Source organism: Apodemus sylvaticus, chromosome 3 (genome assembly GCF_947179515.1).
Source record: "Apodemus sylvaticus chromosome 3, mApoSyl1.1, whole genome shotgun sequence".
Taxonomy (NCBI): domain Eukaryota; kingdom Metazoa; phylum Chordata; class Mammalia; order Rodentia; family Muridae; genus Apodemus; species Apodemus sylvaticus.
The window spans coordinates 47,493,930-47,508,463 of record NC_067474.1 but is presented as its reverse complement, the minus strand read 5'-3'; the positions used below and the strand labels follow the sequence as shown (position 1 = coordinate 47,508,463).

General features: G+C 40.1%; 1 protein-coding gene across 1 annotated transcript; it reads right to left on the bottom strand.

Annotated features, from left to right (window-relative positions):
* Window positions 1-10,583: 10,583 nt before the first annotated feature.
* On the bottom strand, window positions 10,584-10,874 carry LOC127679853 (dynein light chain roadblock-type 1-like). Its single transcript, XM_052175449.1, has one exon. The coding sequence runs from the start codon at window positions 10,872-10,874 to the stop codon at window positions 10,584-10,586; it is 291 nt and encodes a 96-aa protein (XP_052031409.1).
* Between the last annotated feature and the right edge of the window lie 3,660 nt (window positions 10,875-14,534).

Below are 14,534 nucleotides of genomic sequence, written 5' to 3'. Positions count from 1 at the left end.
TTTTATTCAATATATTTTAATTTACATTTCAAATGATTTCCCCTTTCCTGGATTACCCCTCCCCAAAAGTCCCATAAGCCCTCTTCCCTCCCCCTGTTCCCCCAACCACCCCTTCCCACTTCCCTGTCCTGGTATTCCCCTACACTGCTGCACTGAGCCTTTCCAGGACCAGGGGCCTCTCCTTCCTTCTTCTTGGGCATCATTTGATATGTAAATTGTGTCTTGGGTATTCCAAGCTTCTAGGCTAATATCCACTTATCAGTGAGTACATACCATGTGTGTTCTTTGGAGACTGGGTTACCTCACTTAGGATGATGTTCTCCAGATCCATCCATTTGTCTAAGAATTTCATGAATTAATTTTTAATGGCTGAATAGTACTCCATTGTGTAAATATACCACATTTTCTGTATCCATTCCTCCGTTGAGGGACACCTTACTTCTTTCCAGCTTCTGGCTATTATAAATAGGGCTGCTATGAGCATAGTAATCATGAAACGCTAGTTGCTGTGAATACCATTCAGAAAAGAGCTGTGATTCCTTGACACTAAAAGAGTCTCAGCATAAGTACAGTGCAGTGCTAAGGCAGGAGGGCAACACGCCACAGCACGTGTGGGTCTCTTACTTATCTGTCTCGTGTAAACATGGCTAATCCTGGCCATGACCATAGCATTCAAGAAATGATTATTTCACTAAAATCTCTTTCATGTAGCTCTTCATGTCACTTCCAAAATTGTAAGGGCACCACAAAATGTCTGATCTTCTGAGCCAGGCTTTCTTCACTCAGCACGATGAGATGAAATACATCTAAGTTGTAACAAGTACAAATGGTTTGCTTCTTTTTGTTGTCGAATGGTATTCCACAGCATGGATGTACCACTGTCCTTGTACCCAGTAAAAGAGGCCTGGTAGCTCTTATAACGAAAGCTGCTGGGAGTAGACTTTTCTACAGTGTTGAGTCTTTATGTCTATCTTGTAAACACACAGCAGGGGTTGCCAGACTACACAGTAAAGGTGTATAAACTTGTTCGGGTTTCTCTCAAAGCAGTAGGTGTCACCTGACCTACTTAGCAGTAAACTGTACCCCCATTTAGTGCTGCTTCTATTTTCAGTTGTTCAAATATGTCTTCCATGGTATATGGCTTGATCTGTAATGGCAGGGAGTTTGTGCATCTTTCTGCAGGGAGTTTGTGCATCTTTCTGCAGGGAGTTTGTGCATCTTTCTGCAGGGAGTTTGTGTATCTTTCTGCAGGGAGTTTGTGCATCTTTCTGCAGGGAGTTTGTGCATCTTTCTGCAGAGAGTTTGTGCATCTTTCTGCAGGGAGTTTGTGCATCTTTCTGCAGGGAGTTTGTGCATCTTTCTGCAGGGAGTTTGTGCATCTTTCTGCAGGGAGTTTGTGCATCTTTCTGCAGGGAGTTTGTGCATCTTTCTGCAGGGAGTTTGTGTATCTTTCTGCAGGCTTATTTACAATCTATGCATCCTACAGCATTGTCTCATTTTCTAATTAAATTCAAGGTATTGTTTCTCTTTTGTTTTCACTTTGAGTTTGTGGCTCTTTATATAGCATGTGTATTTACAAACAATAGAGTTATCTGTGTACTTCTCCTAGTAAGAAATTTTAAATCTTTGTTATTTTAGGAGTGTCTATCACAGAGCAGAATTCTTGACTTGATGGAGTCCAATTGTTTTTATGTTTCATTCTTTGAGCAATCACATCATGTTCAGTTGTAAGATTAAAAATTCATTTGAATGTCTGCAGGTCAGTGAGATATGCAATACTAACCCCTTACATGATCACATCTGAGATTACAGATGTCTACGATTTGCTTTAAAATAATCCAGGTTGGAAGATAAAGTTGGGCAACAGTTTATACAGCTGTAAATGAACAAAAACAGGCATGAGTTTGTAATTTTGAAGATAGGAGGATAAGTACTCTGAGTTTGTTACGTTATTCTATTTTTGTGTGTATTTGAAATTTTTTAATAAAAAAGAGTTGTTTTTTTAAAGAAGACAAAGAAGAAGAAGAAGAAGAAGAAGAAGAAGAAGAAGAAGAAGAAGAAGAAGAAGAAGAAGAAGAAGAAGAACAAGAAGAAGAAGAAGAAGAACAAGAAGAAGAAGAAGAACAAGAAGAAGAACAAGAACAAGAACAAGAACAAGAACAAGAAGAACAAGAAGAAGAAGAAGTGGTGAACATTTTTTGACTACATAATCTAATTTTGAAAACTTTACCCTAAGGAAAAGATTGAAATGTTGGCAAAGGAAAAGATCTGTCCTGGGATGTTTATAGCAACATTACTTGTGAAAGTGGAAGGAAAAGTCAGAAACAATACAAATAGCTAACATTAAGTAATGTTATATAACCCGTGCTATATCATCCCGGGGGCCATTAAGGAGCCAATAAAGTGGTAAACATGAAGCCTGGAGATACAGGAAGGCTGTTACCAAATGATGCCAGACAGAAAACAAAAACAAAATATAATCCTTCAACTTTCATTTAGCCAGTCATGGTACTGGAATGATGTGACTTTATGTTTCTCTAGCAAAAATTTTAGTTTATTTCCCTAAACAATGTAATAGTCATTTCAACTGTTGCAATTACAAGAAAAAGGCAGCATGACTCAGCCCCTTCCTGACCATCATGGTTCCCACAGGCAGAAGGGCAAGCAGAGGGTTCTTGTACCAAGGCAGGTGAGGATAGGTGGGGCAGTTCCTATCCTACCCTCACAAACACGTCCTGGTGCATCTTGATGGTGTGTTGGAACTGCCAGCAGGTGCATGATCCTCAGCTATGACTAATAAATGCTCCAACCAGAAAAGGACTGATTTTGAAACTACCAGACCTAAGTTTTCCTGTCTTAAAACCTGGAGGCCAGGCTTGTTTTCTGAGAGACAGAAAACAGGTTTGATTCGGATGAGAGAGGAGGTGGGGAGGGACTGAGGAGTGGGGGAAGGGAACTGTAACCAGGATAATATTATGTAAGAAAAAAAATCTACTTGCAGTAAAAGGTAAAATAAATGAACAAACAAATCTTGAAGACACATTTGCCTTACAGTGTTTGAGGATTAGCATGGGGACCTGTGAGAAGGACCCGTATCCTTAAAAGCAATAAATCGAGTTTATGTCAGAAAGTTGGACTTTTTAAAATCTGTTCATACACTCATTAATATTCCTTCTTTCAAAGGGTGAAACCCAAATATTCCTCCCCTTTCATAACTTGCTTCTCATGCATAGAAAAACTGGGAAAATGAGTGACCCCAAAGATCAGCACAGAGTCAAGAGGCTGTACCTTCACTCCTGCTCAGATCTTTTGTTCTGGCCAAAGCAGCTACCAAATGAGCAGCCACAGCAGCCCTTTGGGGAAACCACATAAAGAAACTGAAACCTCCTGCCCACAGGCTGTGTAAAAAGGCATGAAAATAAATGTTCAAGATACAAGGCCAGACCAGGCCTAGGCCTCTACGTCCTCTGGGGCCCAGCCTAGACTGTGGTCTTTTGACCTCCAAGCACGTACAGTTAAGCTACTGATGATTTTAAGCCCATAGAAAGTGAGATGATAAATGTCTGTTCTTTTGGAACAATTTGTTATATAAAAATATGAAATGTGAAAAATTTCAAGAGTCTTTCAGAATTTCTACTTAGTAGGTTTCTGACATATGTTTTACAGACTTCTCCTCATCTCTACTAGTTTCCTATAAAACTAGCTTTGGAAACCATTTTGCTAAAACCTAGATGTTTTTCAGGAACCCAATTCTATGACTATAAGAAGATTCTACCACCTAAACCCTTATTTGTGCTTAATTGTTGTGGACTAGCTCAGGAAAAATAAACTTTGAATGTTTTAAAAATATTTAAAAAATAACAATTAAAGATGTATTTTGTGTTACTATCACTTCCAAAAATGTTTGTCAATAATGTTCCATTTTGTTAAATTTGTTCCAAATTTAATAAAAATTTTAAAAATTATTTATTCATATCAGAAGAAAATAGAAAAGAAAGATGGCTAGATTCTAGAGCCTGAGAAATGTAAACTACCATACTGTGAAAAGTTTGCTTCTGTAACAACGGCCACACGATCTTTTAGCTCTAGAAAAATGCCCCATTGTGATATTTTTTCTGGATATATTTTTAAATGTATGCCATTATAATTTTTAAAAGAAAATAACACACTGTGACATGTTCTAATATGATTTGGAAATCTCTTTCAGAAAGTTTTCTTTGTCCCTGGGATCATATTTAGATTTTTTTTTTTTACTTCATCTTGAATCAAATTGTTATCAGGAGAGAAATGCTCTAGAATCTTTAAAGAAAGACTCCAGGTCTTGATTCTTCCCTTCTCATGTGTGAATGTTTTTATCTTGTAAAAGATGCAGTAGGGTGTCTCTCTTGGAGAAGGGAAGGGCTCCGTGTCTGAAGACAATCCAGGGAAATGCAGATTTCTTCCAAACATAGCCACAGAAGCAATGGAGTGTCCCCCTGAGCAGGAGGCTATTGGTCGGGTGCTGGGTGGGGAGAGAAAGGTTCAGAATGGAGAGAAGGGTGATCTCTCTGGAAAAGTCAGGTTTAGCTCATTCAGGGCCAACCATAGATATCCTGATGCTGGGCAACAGATAATGATTGGTTCAAATGATAAAACTAAATTAATGCCTCCCACATCACAAGCCAAGTAGACAATACAACTGAAATGTGATAGAAAAATGAAAGGTTAGTACCATAACGTAATTAAATAACCTAGTCATTACACCAACGTTTTCTGTGGGAGCAGCATTGCTTGCTTTGATTCCTAGAGTTTACACAATAGATAATAAGCAAGTAAGCTCTGTGTTGTCTGTAGGGTAGGAAGTCTTTTGGGATAAAATAAGTGCAAGATTCATGCCTGTCCACTGTCTAACGTGCTCACACATGGCTGCTATGACATACGAGTCTATGACAGACTGTGGTAGTCTGGATGAGAAATGTCCCCTATGGGTTCAGCTTGGCCTCTTGTCGACAGTGCTGTCTGCAGAGGTTCTGGAACCTCTAGGAGGTGAGTCTTGCTGAAGGATGCCCATCTCTGCAATGGCGTGTTTAGAGTGTATCGCCTCGCTGCACTTCCGGTTTGCTATTTCCTCCTCCTTTGCATGGTTGAAGATGTGGTCTCTCAACTTCTTTCTCTGGCTGCCTTAGGCTACGCTTCCCCGGCCGTTATGAACTTCCCCTCTAGAACTATAGTCTCAATAAAATCTCTCCTTCATAAGTGGTTTTTGGTTATGGTGTTGTGGCACAGAAACAGAAAAGTCGCTAATGCACTCACTGAATTTACCAATAAGTCATCTCTCATTTAAAATATAAGACCAGGAGCCAACTCATAAACTTCCAATAAGAAAAATGAATGTTGTGGCATATCTACAGTATAGTAGTATTCTGTGTCATTAGTGACATTTTTTGTTTCTGTAAAAAGACTATATATATATATTTGCATTAAGAAAATGCAGTTTATGTAAAATTGTACATATTCCTTAAATTCCTAATAATCTGCACTAAAATATATGTACAAAGAACAATACTGCCTTATTTGTTTTGTTTATATAGTGTATAATTTTTAAGTATTTTAATAATTTTTGACCAGTCAACTGTTAGCAGCAGTGCAGAAGAATCTGCATATAATAAACTGAGTTGTTTTTTTTTTAAAAAAAGAATAATGAAAGCTTTCATGGGAAAAATATTTAGATTTTAAAATATTACATTCAGTTTTACAGTGTGAGACATACTGGGGAAATTTATGTGATTAATAATTTATCAAGAGTTATCGTTGCTTTTAAAAAGAAATAATAAGGTGCAAAATAAAGAGTGGATCATGTGATACGAACTTCCAACTATACTATCAAAATCATAGTGATATTACATTTTTGCTGTGTAGTAAGTAGGATATATATATATAATACTCTAAACTATTCTTTAATAAAAGGTAATGCACATTTGGCAATTTTAAAGTTTAAGCATAGAGAGCTGAGTGTTACAGGTCACTATAATCCTAGCATTAGAGATCTAGAGGTATGAAAAGGAGAAATTTAAGGCCATCTCAGCTACATAGCAAGTTTGAAACCAATCTGAACCGCATGAGATCCTAACTCAAGATAAAATAAGATTAAAGATAGAAAACAGTCTTGGATATCACTAGCTCCATAACATCGGGTACACATAGTGCCTGAGGCAAAGTTCTAAAACTCTCTTCTATGAAGATGGTATTCTTTCCTTCTGTGGGGAGGCCTCATATTCTGTGCTGCCTCCCCAACCCCTGCTCCAGGAATGGTGTCAGCCGCAGATTTACCCAGAATATTTGGGGCTACTCAGTAAATATTGTCTGATCGGTCTTTGTTCTTATGGGTCATAACTTACATGGAGATGGTCTTCAAATTCCTGGCCAAAGAAAACTTTGACATAAAATAATCTGTTGCTGTGAGGAGGGAGGAGGGAGCAGACGAGGAACTTCTTAGTGGTAGAATTCTGGAGATGCCTCTTTTGGATGAAAGACTAGTCTCACATGATTCTCTGATTGCTCCAAAGTAGGGACCTCTACTCACAGAGTGAGATGAGATAAGAAACAGTGTCACTTGCTTTTGTGTAGATGGTCTCTTTCTCAAGGAGTTCTTTCACATCCGAAGAATAATTGTATATTTTAGTAATTTGGCTATTATTAAAAGATTGGGTTTTGGTTCCCAAATGTTGCCTCAGGTATCTGGATTTGCATCCATTGCTTTATGAAGGGGTAGATAGTAGATATACATCCCAAGAAGACACCTAAAGAATATCCTGCAAGAACATTTCACCCCAGCCCTGTTCTTCCCTTCAGCGACAGGGATCCAGTGTTCCACTGGATCCTGTAGTAATCCAGTAGTGGCACACATCTGGAGAGCTGATGGAGACCCGGACAAACACTAGTGACCTCAAGATGACTCAGTCTAATGAGTTCACACTTTGAGTGCTGACCACGGGGTTCAAATTCTGACTAGTCTAACTTCTCAAGGTCTTGGCTGTTACACTGGTAAAATGAGCATAATGCCAGGGGTGCTATGAGTAAGGTTTGAGGAATGCTTCCTTTGTTTGTTCTTACAAAAACAAAAAACAAACAAAAACAAAACAAGGCATCTCCTTGTTGTCTAGGGGGCCCTGGAACTTGTGATCCTCCTGTCTAAGCCTGAGTATCCAGATCTGAAGTGTATGCTACTGCATCCACCCAGGACTGTGTTAGCAGCATATGGAGGTTTAAATAAGCTAAAGCTAGCAAAGTCTTTAGAACAGTGACAGCACATAGAAACTAGCACTCAATAGATGCCAGACAGCAAGGGTACTGCCCTGGGTGGACTCAGCATGTCTCGCATCTGCTAGAGAAGAGAGAACACTATTCTCAAAATAAAATCCAAGTTTCTGTGGAGAGACTGCACGGCAGCTTCTCTTAGGAACTGTAAAGTCTTCTAGTAGACTGGACTTAACTAATAATCTTTAGGCTTTCTTGCTACCTTCTAGACTTCTGGGAGGTGCAGTTGAATACAGGAACCTCTGCCCCTTTGGCAGTGTCTATAGAATGAATACTGCAAGCAAATGATGATTATATTTCTTAGTAATTTCAGTGAAACTCAAGAGTTCACTGGTGAGCTTCGTGCCTCCAATTTCTTATTTCATTTGTCCTCAGCTGGCCTGATTTTCATTATCTGTGAAGATTTGCATGGAATGATTTATCAGCCTTTACAAAACTGCTACAGCACAGTCAGCCTAATAGAGAAGAAAATTCTTATTTTGAATTTTATTTTGTCTGAAATCTTGCTATAGCTATGACTTCTTTCTGAGGAAGCTCAGAATCCTCTCCTACCTGGTCAAGAGTTATTCTATTATGTTTGCTCCCCTCTGCCCACCAGAACCATCCACACCAGAACATGCCTTCTTGCTATGCCATCCATGAACAATAGAAACACACTCCTCCACTTCTCTGCTTTCCCTTCCAAAGCCTTTCAAAAGGCAGTGCCTATCCCCTGCTCTGGCCCTTCCAAGATGGACGCCTTCCTCTTCTCCATGAACACGATGTGTCAGCCATGTTTTGAGTTGTCCCGCTAACTACCCTTCATACCTATGAGTAGAACTGTACTTTTGGCTTCATCTCAATCTGAGCTTATAAAAGTAATCCATATATACTCAGTTAATTAAAATCAACGTCAAGTCCATTCTTAAATTCTGCACTTGTGTAACCAAAAAGCAAGAATTAAAAATTACTACCAGTAATTACTAAAAGCTTATCCCTTGTTGATGTTAAACAGAAGGCCAACGTGTCCAGTGTTATAAACTCATTGATTGGAGAGTAAACTAAGAGCCTCCTGTGTTCCAGGTGCCTTGATTCATGTACCATCTCACTTGATCCTATGAAACTATAGATGCTATTTTAGAGATAAGGAAACTGAGATTAGGAGAAAGAGAGCCCCCGCCGCTGCCGCCGCCGCCGCCGCCGTTGTATAACTAGCTGAAAAAGCAGTTGAAATGCCAATCAGGCTAACTCTAAACCCTTTCCATCTCCAGTGCATCATTCTGCAGGAGCATTCTGTCCCCCTGCCTGTGACACAGACCAGACACTGCCTGACTCCTTGGGAGCATACACAGCAGCAGCCTGATTGCTCCTGGGACTGAACTGCTCAGACACTTCTGGAATTCTATGGTTGGCAGCAGTGTCAGCGGGGATTTCTGTGCTATGTTAAAATGCCATGAGCAATCTAACCATGCTCTACTGAAGTTATTTATCATCAGTGCCCAAGTTGACTTTATCTGTCACGCAGAGTAATTCAGTCTCACTAACACTACATAGGGACAGCTGGTAATCTGCTGCTTAAGAAATAACAAAACTCTAAGGTAAACAGAAAGAGCATGTGGAACCTGGCCATGAGTGAAGGTTTCCCTCAAAGAAGCCAGCCAGTAGGCCACCAGGTTGTAAAGAGAAGTCTCTCCAGACATATAAAATCAAAGCTCCAAATACAATCAGTTTATTTCTCAGAAATTGTACCTCCAAGCAATATAATAATGTCAAAGCAATAACAAGATTAGACTAGGGGTGGAAGAAAATGAGCTCTTTCAATTCTTTTGCACCAGACTCTTCTCCTCTTCTCTCTCTCTCTCTCTCTCTCTCTCTCTCTCTCTCTCTCTCTCTCTCTCTGTGTGTGTGTGTGTGTGTGTGTGTGTGTGTGTGTGTGTCCCTCCCTCCCTTCTTCCCTCCCTCCCTCTCTGTCCTCCCTGCTTGTGATATAGGTCAAACACACCCTGACTTAAGATATAGATATCTTAGATAGGTAGATAGATAGATAGATAGATAGATAGATAGATAGATAGATAGATAGACGGATGGATAGACAGACAGACAGATAGAGAGGGGGAATAAAAGGGAATACACTGGAATAAAATGGAAACCACTAGAAAGTAGCCAACTCCTTGAGTACTCACCCACCTATTTGTTATGTTATGGCAAGGGTGATGTATTTTGTGACATTGTTTCTATTCTAATATGAAACTTATAAATGTAAAAGGAGTTATCTTGTTGATGTACACATTGGGACTGTGTCATGGAATGATGTAGGTCCTGGAACCCTGACAAGTAACAGTAAGGAAACGAAGATAGGACAGACAGGTATGCAGAAAAACTAGGACCAGGTAGGGGGTGCGCTCTAATGGAAAGCACCTGTGACCACCAGCAACCTGAAACATTGTGTTTCTTTGTTATAGCACAGAAGGAAATGCTAAGAGTCTGGGTGGGAGGTTCCTGTAGGTGAGCAGTCTCTGGCTGTAAATGTCCTGGAGGAGGAAGCTGCAGTTGCAAGTTTTTGTACAAATTAATCAGTCACCCATATGCATTCATACTTGGACAGAGAAAAGCTTTTCTTTATGAAGCTGAACTCATACAGGGAACAGCTTTGCCAGTTCCCCATGGTCTGAAGGCCGTGGAGTCCTCAATATGGCCCTGTCCATGTCAATAATACACACGCACTCAGGGTCTCCACTCACTCAGGGCATCTTCCACTTCCTACCTGCCTGGGCACCCCATGTCTAATCGAACTCTGCATGATGACCACCATTATGGTTTCTGTAAAGAAGAGCTTCTCTGATCTGGGTGAGAGCTATACTTCTCTGTGGGCATGAGGGCAAGTTTTAGAATGCAGTTAGGAAACTTGCTGGTCCAGTAAAGTGGCAATAATTGTCCTTTAAGATTCGTGGCATCATTAGCCCAAGATTTTTTTGGCTTGAAGTAATTTTTAGTTTAAAAATCAAAATCAGCTTTTCAAGGGGACAGCTTTCCAAAGGGGACAAACTGAACTGAAGGTTAGAAGAAATCTGGGTGTGGCCTTATCATGAACTCTTATTCCAAAGCCTAGCAATGAGACCTGAGCTTTCCTCGGGACTGACTGGGTCATCAGAGGCACTCCTTGGTGGGGTGGGCAGAGTTACCCTTGATTGATGGAATGGTCTACATAGGTTCTCAGACGACCACTGTGTGCTCTCTGACATGATTAAACACTATTATTCTTGGAATACATTAAATTAAGGAATAACACAGGAAGTCAAGACAGTGGATTATTTCGTTGGAGTGTGAATCACAATCAGGAAATAGTCTTTATTTGATGCCACCATAATTTCACTTTTCTTAGAGTGAATTCGAAGTAAGTTTGGGTCATTCTGGGGGCCAATCTCATGCACGGTGCTCTGCACCTTTAAGATGAAGTTGTGCATGAGGTTGGCATACTGTGTAGTGGTGGGATTGTCCATTGTGCTCTTGATGGGAATGCCTTCTGTGTTCACCACGATAATGCCTTGCACTCCTTTCTGGCTCTGAAGCCTCTTGAGAGTTTCCTCCACCTCTGCCATTTCAGACAGATCCAGCATCTCTGAATCACCAACACTCAGCAGAGTCCCTCCCCCCTGCCCCCCAGTTTTCTAATACCAGGCACAATTGTCCTCCTGTTGGTCTGCTTTTAAGGCCAACTAGATAGCTTTTGGTTACCACTAGGATATGAATGCCACTATTGTAGTATAGCTTCTGCACCTAAGACTCAGGGAGCATTGCTGAAGAGGGGAAAGAGATTATAAGAGTCAGAGGAGCAAGAAGTCTGTTCTGAGACTGTGTCTCCAGAAATGACAGGGAAGCTACACCCATGATAGCTCAACAATAAGGTTGCCTAAACAAGACCTGAACAAGAACAACTCCAAAAGTTATACTAAGTTAGAATGTGGAAGTGTCACAAGGCCCCACCCCTAGACAATGAACTCTAGGTAACAAATGACTCTTTTAAGATTCATTTATTTATTTTACTAATATGAGTACACTGTAGCTGTCTTCAGACACACCAGAAGAGGGCATCAGATGGTTGGGAGTCACCGTGTGTTTGTTGGGAATTGAACTCAGGACCTCTGAAAGAGTAGTCAGTACTCTTAACCACTGAGCCATCTCTCCAGCCCAACAAATGACTCTTGTCCTTCATTTGAAACAATTATTTATGATGACTCCAGTTCCACCAAACACAGACCTTGTAATACACACAAGGCATAATATTTATTTCCTAATTTATCTCGTGCAGTATTTAATACATTGCACATCAAAGCACACCACTTGTAAGTACCATTTAAATTAGATAAATAATGTTGCTTTGCATTGCTTCTCAAGAAACCTGTTTTATCATACAGAAATGTGTGTGTTTGGCATATTTATTTGTGTTTGGACATTTTGAAGTTGCTTAGAAACTGCTCCACATAATTTAACTTTTTATCATAATAGTTGGCCTAATGATTACCTTCTTCCAAGGTAATAATGGGGCCCAGTTTCATGTTCAAGTTATTAGAAATTTCAAACAGGTTAGAAAAGGCTACTTTAAGGTTTTACTTAGAAAAAACATAAAATTTCACTCCAAAGTATGATCTTTCTGAGAATAAAATTACTGAGACAACATTGGAGTTTTGGCGACTTGAAATAAATGGAACCCTATTATTATTACTTGAAACTGAATTGGATTTTGATGGGAAACACAATAGCACAGAAATGGCTTTAAAGAAGAAATGGCAGTATTAGTACATTTTCTTGAGAAAATTGTACAGACAGCTTATAAGACACTGAAAACAAAGAAGCAGTGGCTCAAAATCAGACTGACACAGGTGCCTCACACCAGCTACGCCCAGCACTGCACCTGGCACAGGTGCCTCACACCAGCTACGCCCAGCACTGCACCTGGCACAGGTGCCTCACACCAGCTACACCCAGCACTGCACCTGGCACAGGTGCCTCACACCAGCTACACCCAGCACTACAGCTGGAAGATTGCATTCTCACTTCAGATGCCTGCTTAACTTGAAAATTAAGCAAGACCCTTCTGAGCATTCTTTCAGTGGAGTGTGCTAGCTTTGTCTCTCTTGCTAGGGACTTTACTTCCCTCTAATATAAAAATCAATAAAATATAAATACATGAGTGAACTTCGCCTTGATTCTTTAAGGATGAAGAACATTTTGTTCTCCATCATTTCTATTTACATTCTGAAAAATAGCCCTACTTGTCCATGCTGTTTGATCTCACCAGAAACAATGCCACATTTTTGATCAAATCAGACTTTGAAAATTACCTAGCTCAAACCTTCATTTTATAGATGAAAAAACTGAGATCCAACAAGATTAAATAGCTCACCATGATCATGAAAGCAATCAACAGTGGGTGGGGGACTGTAGACTCCAACCCCATTGTTACTCTACCAGATACAGGAATATGCTGAACAAGTCCTACAAGCTGTTGGCATCCATTGGATCTACTAATTGTTCGGAGAGGAAATTAAATTTCATAGAGAAGCTGGAGAAGTAGCTAGATATGTGGAAATAGTAAGACCCTCCAGTAAGAGTGGCTTATAAACCAGGTACGATGACCTTGGCTTATAATCCCAGAACTCACAAACCTGAGACAAGATGACTACAATGAGTTCAAGGCCAGCCTGAAATGCAGAATGAATTCAAGCCCAGTCCAGACTATAGAGGGAATTCAAGGCCAGCCTAGATTTGTGCTACAAAGTGAAACCTTATGAAGAAGGAGGAGGAGAAGGAAAAAGTGGAGGAGGAGGAGAAAGAAGAGGAAGAGATGACGATGAGGATGATGGTGATGATGATGATGATAAAGGAAAAAAGAGGAAGAAGAAGAAAAGAAAGGTAGAAAGCAGACAGGTGTCATGCTTCTCATGGTGTTGAAGCATTGTGGCCCCAACTCAAAATTTCTTTACTTTAGCATGTAGATGAAATGCCACAACTGGCACAGGGTAAGTTAAGCTGGCCTTTGTGACCCTTAGTATTTAAGGACTTTGTTTCAAGTAAGATGCGCATTGAGTAATCGGATTCCAACGTTTACTATTCCTAATGCAATGCAGCTGGGGTCAATAGCAAGAGCATGCAACTCAAATTTAGAAAGCTAGATCTGCGAAACGTGAGCAGATGCTCATTATATCATGGTAGACTTCTATGACTGGCTTTGTATAAAGATGAGTACAAGGAAATAGGCTGAGGTTGCCATAGGAACATTATCCTTGGCATTTGGTAGCAGTGCTGCAGTGTGTGTGTGTGTGTGTGTGAGAGAGAGAGAGAGAGAGAGAGAGAGAGAGAGAGAGAGAGAGAGAGAGGTGAATTGTTAACCAGATGAAAATAAATCTGATAATAATAAAACAAATGTGCTTACATGATAGCCATATATAATTTATTTGGTTTAGAGGTGATTTATTAGCTTTCATGTGAAATACTTAGCTATTTAACTTGCCATAATCTGTTTCTCCTTCTTAGAATTTAGGAAGAATTTAAGGTATTCTTTTTGAATAGCTCAAGTTCTCTTTAATATTTGGCCACCAATTTTGAACTGCTAGGATTTTGTCCCATCAGATGCATCTCCACAGCAAATCAAATTTAAAATGACTCTATCAAGTTGCACAGAGATTTTTTTTCAGAGTGGTGATATTAATTTTAAAAGTTATGCAAAAGTAGGCTGATGTGCAAGAGTCCCCATAGTCTCTGTCTGCCCTCTCTATCTATGGAGAGCATCTGCTGGCCTCTATTTCAAAAAGTATCATGGTGGCTAAGTAGTAAGAGCTGCTTGTCCTCCACCGCCGTAGCACTTCCCTGCCACTTCCAATGACGGAGTCTTCTGAATACTTGGCACTGCACGGAAGGCATGGGGATTGCGTGAAATTGTGAAGAAAATCATTAAAATACACATACGGAAGAGCTGGCTGCATTGCCCCCCACCCCCACCCCACCCCGCCTGCTCTCTCGATGATACATCATCATTGTAAGCACTGAATAAAGGGGAGCAAGTGGGAAGAATTAATTATGGGTGTTGATTAGGCAGCTGGGTAATTGGGACTGACAATAATGTTTGGATAGCACAAAATGTAAGTGACCTTGGCCGATGCAAGAGTAGAAAAAAATTTGCTGGCTTGCTGCTTCTCTGAAGTTATGAGTTTTCACTAAAGTAGCTAATATTCTCCCAATTGTGTGATCCATCTATAAAT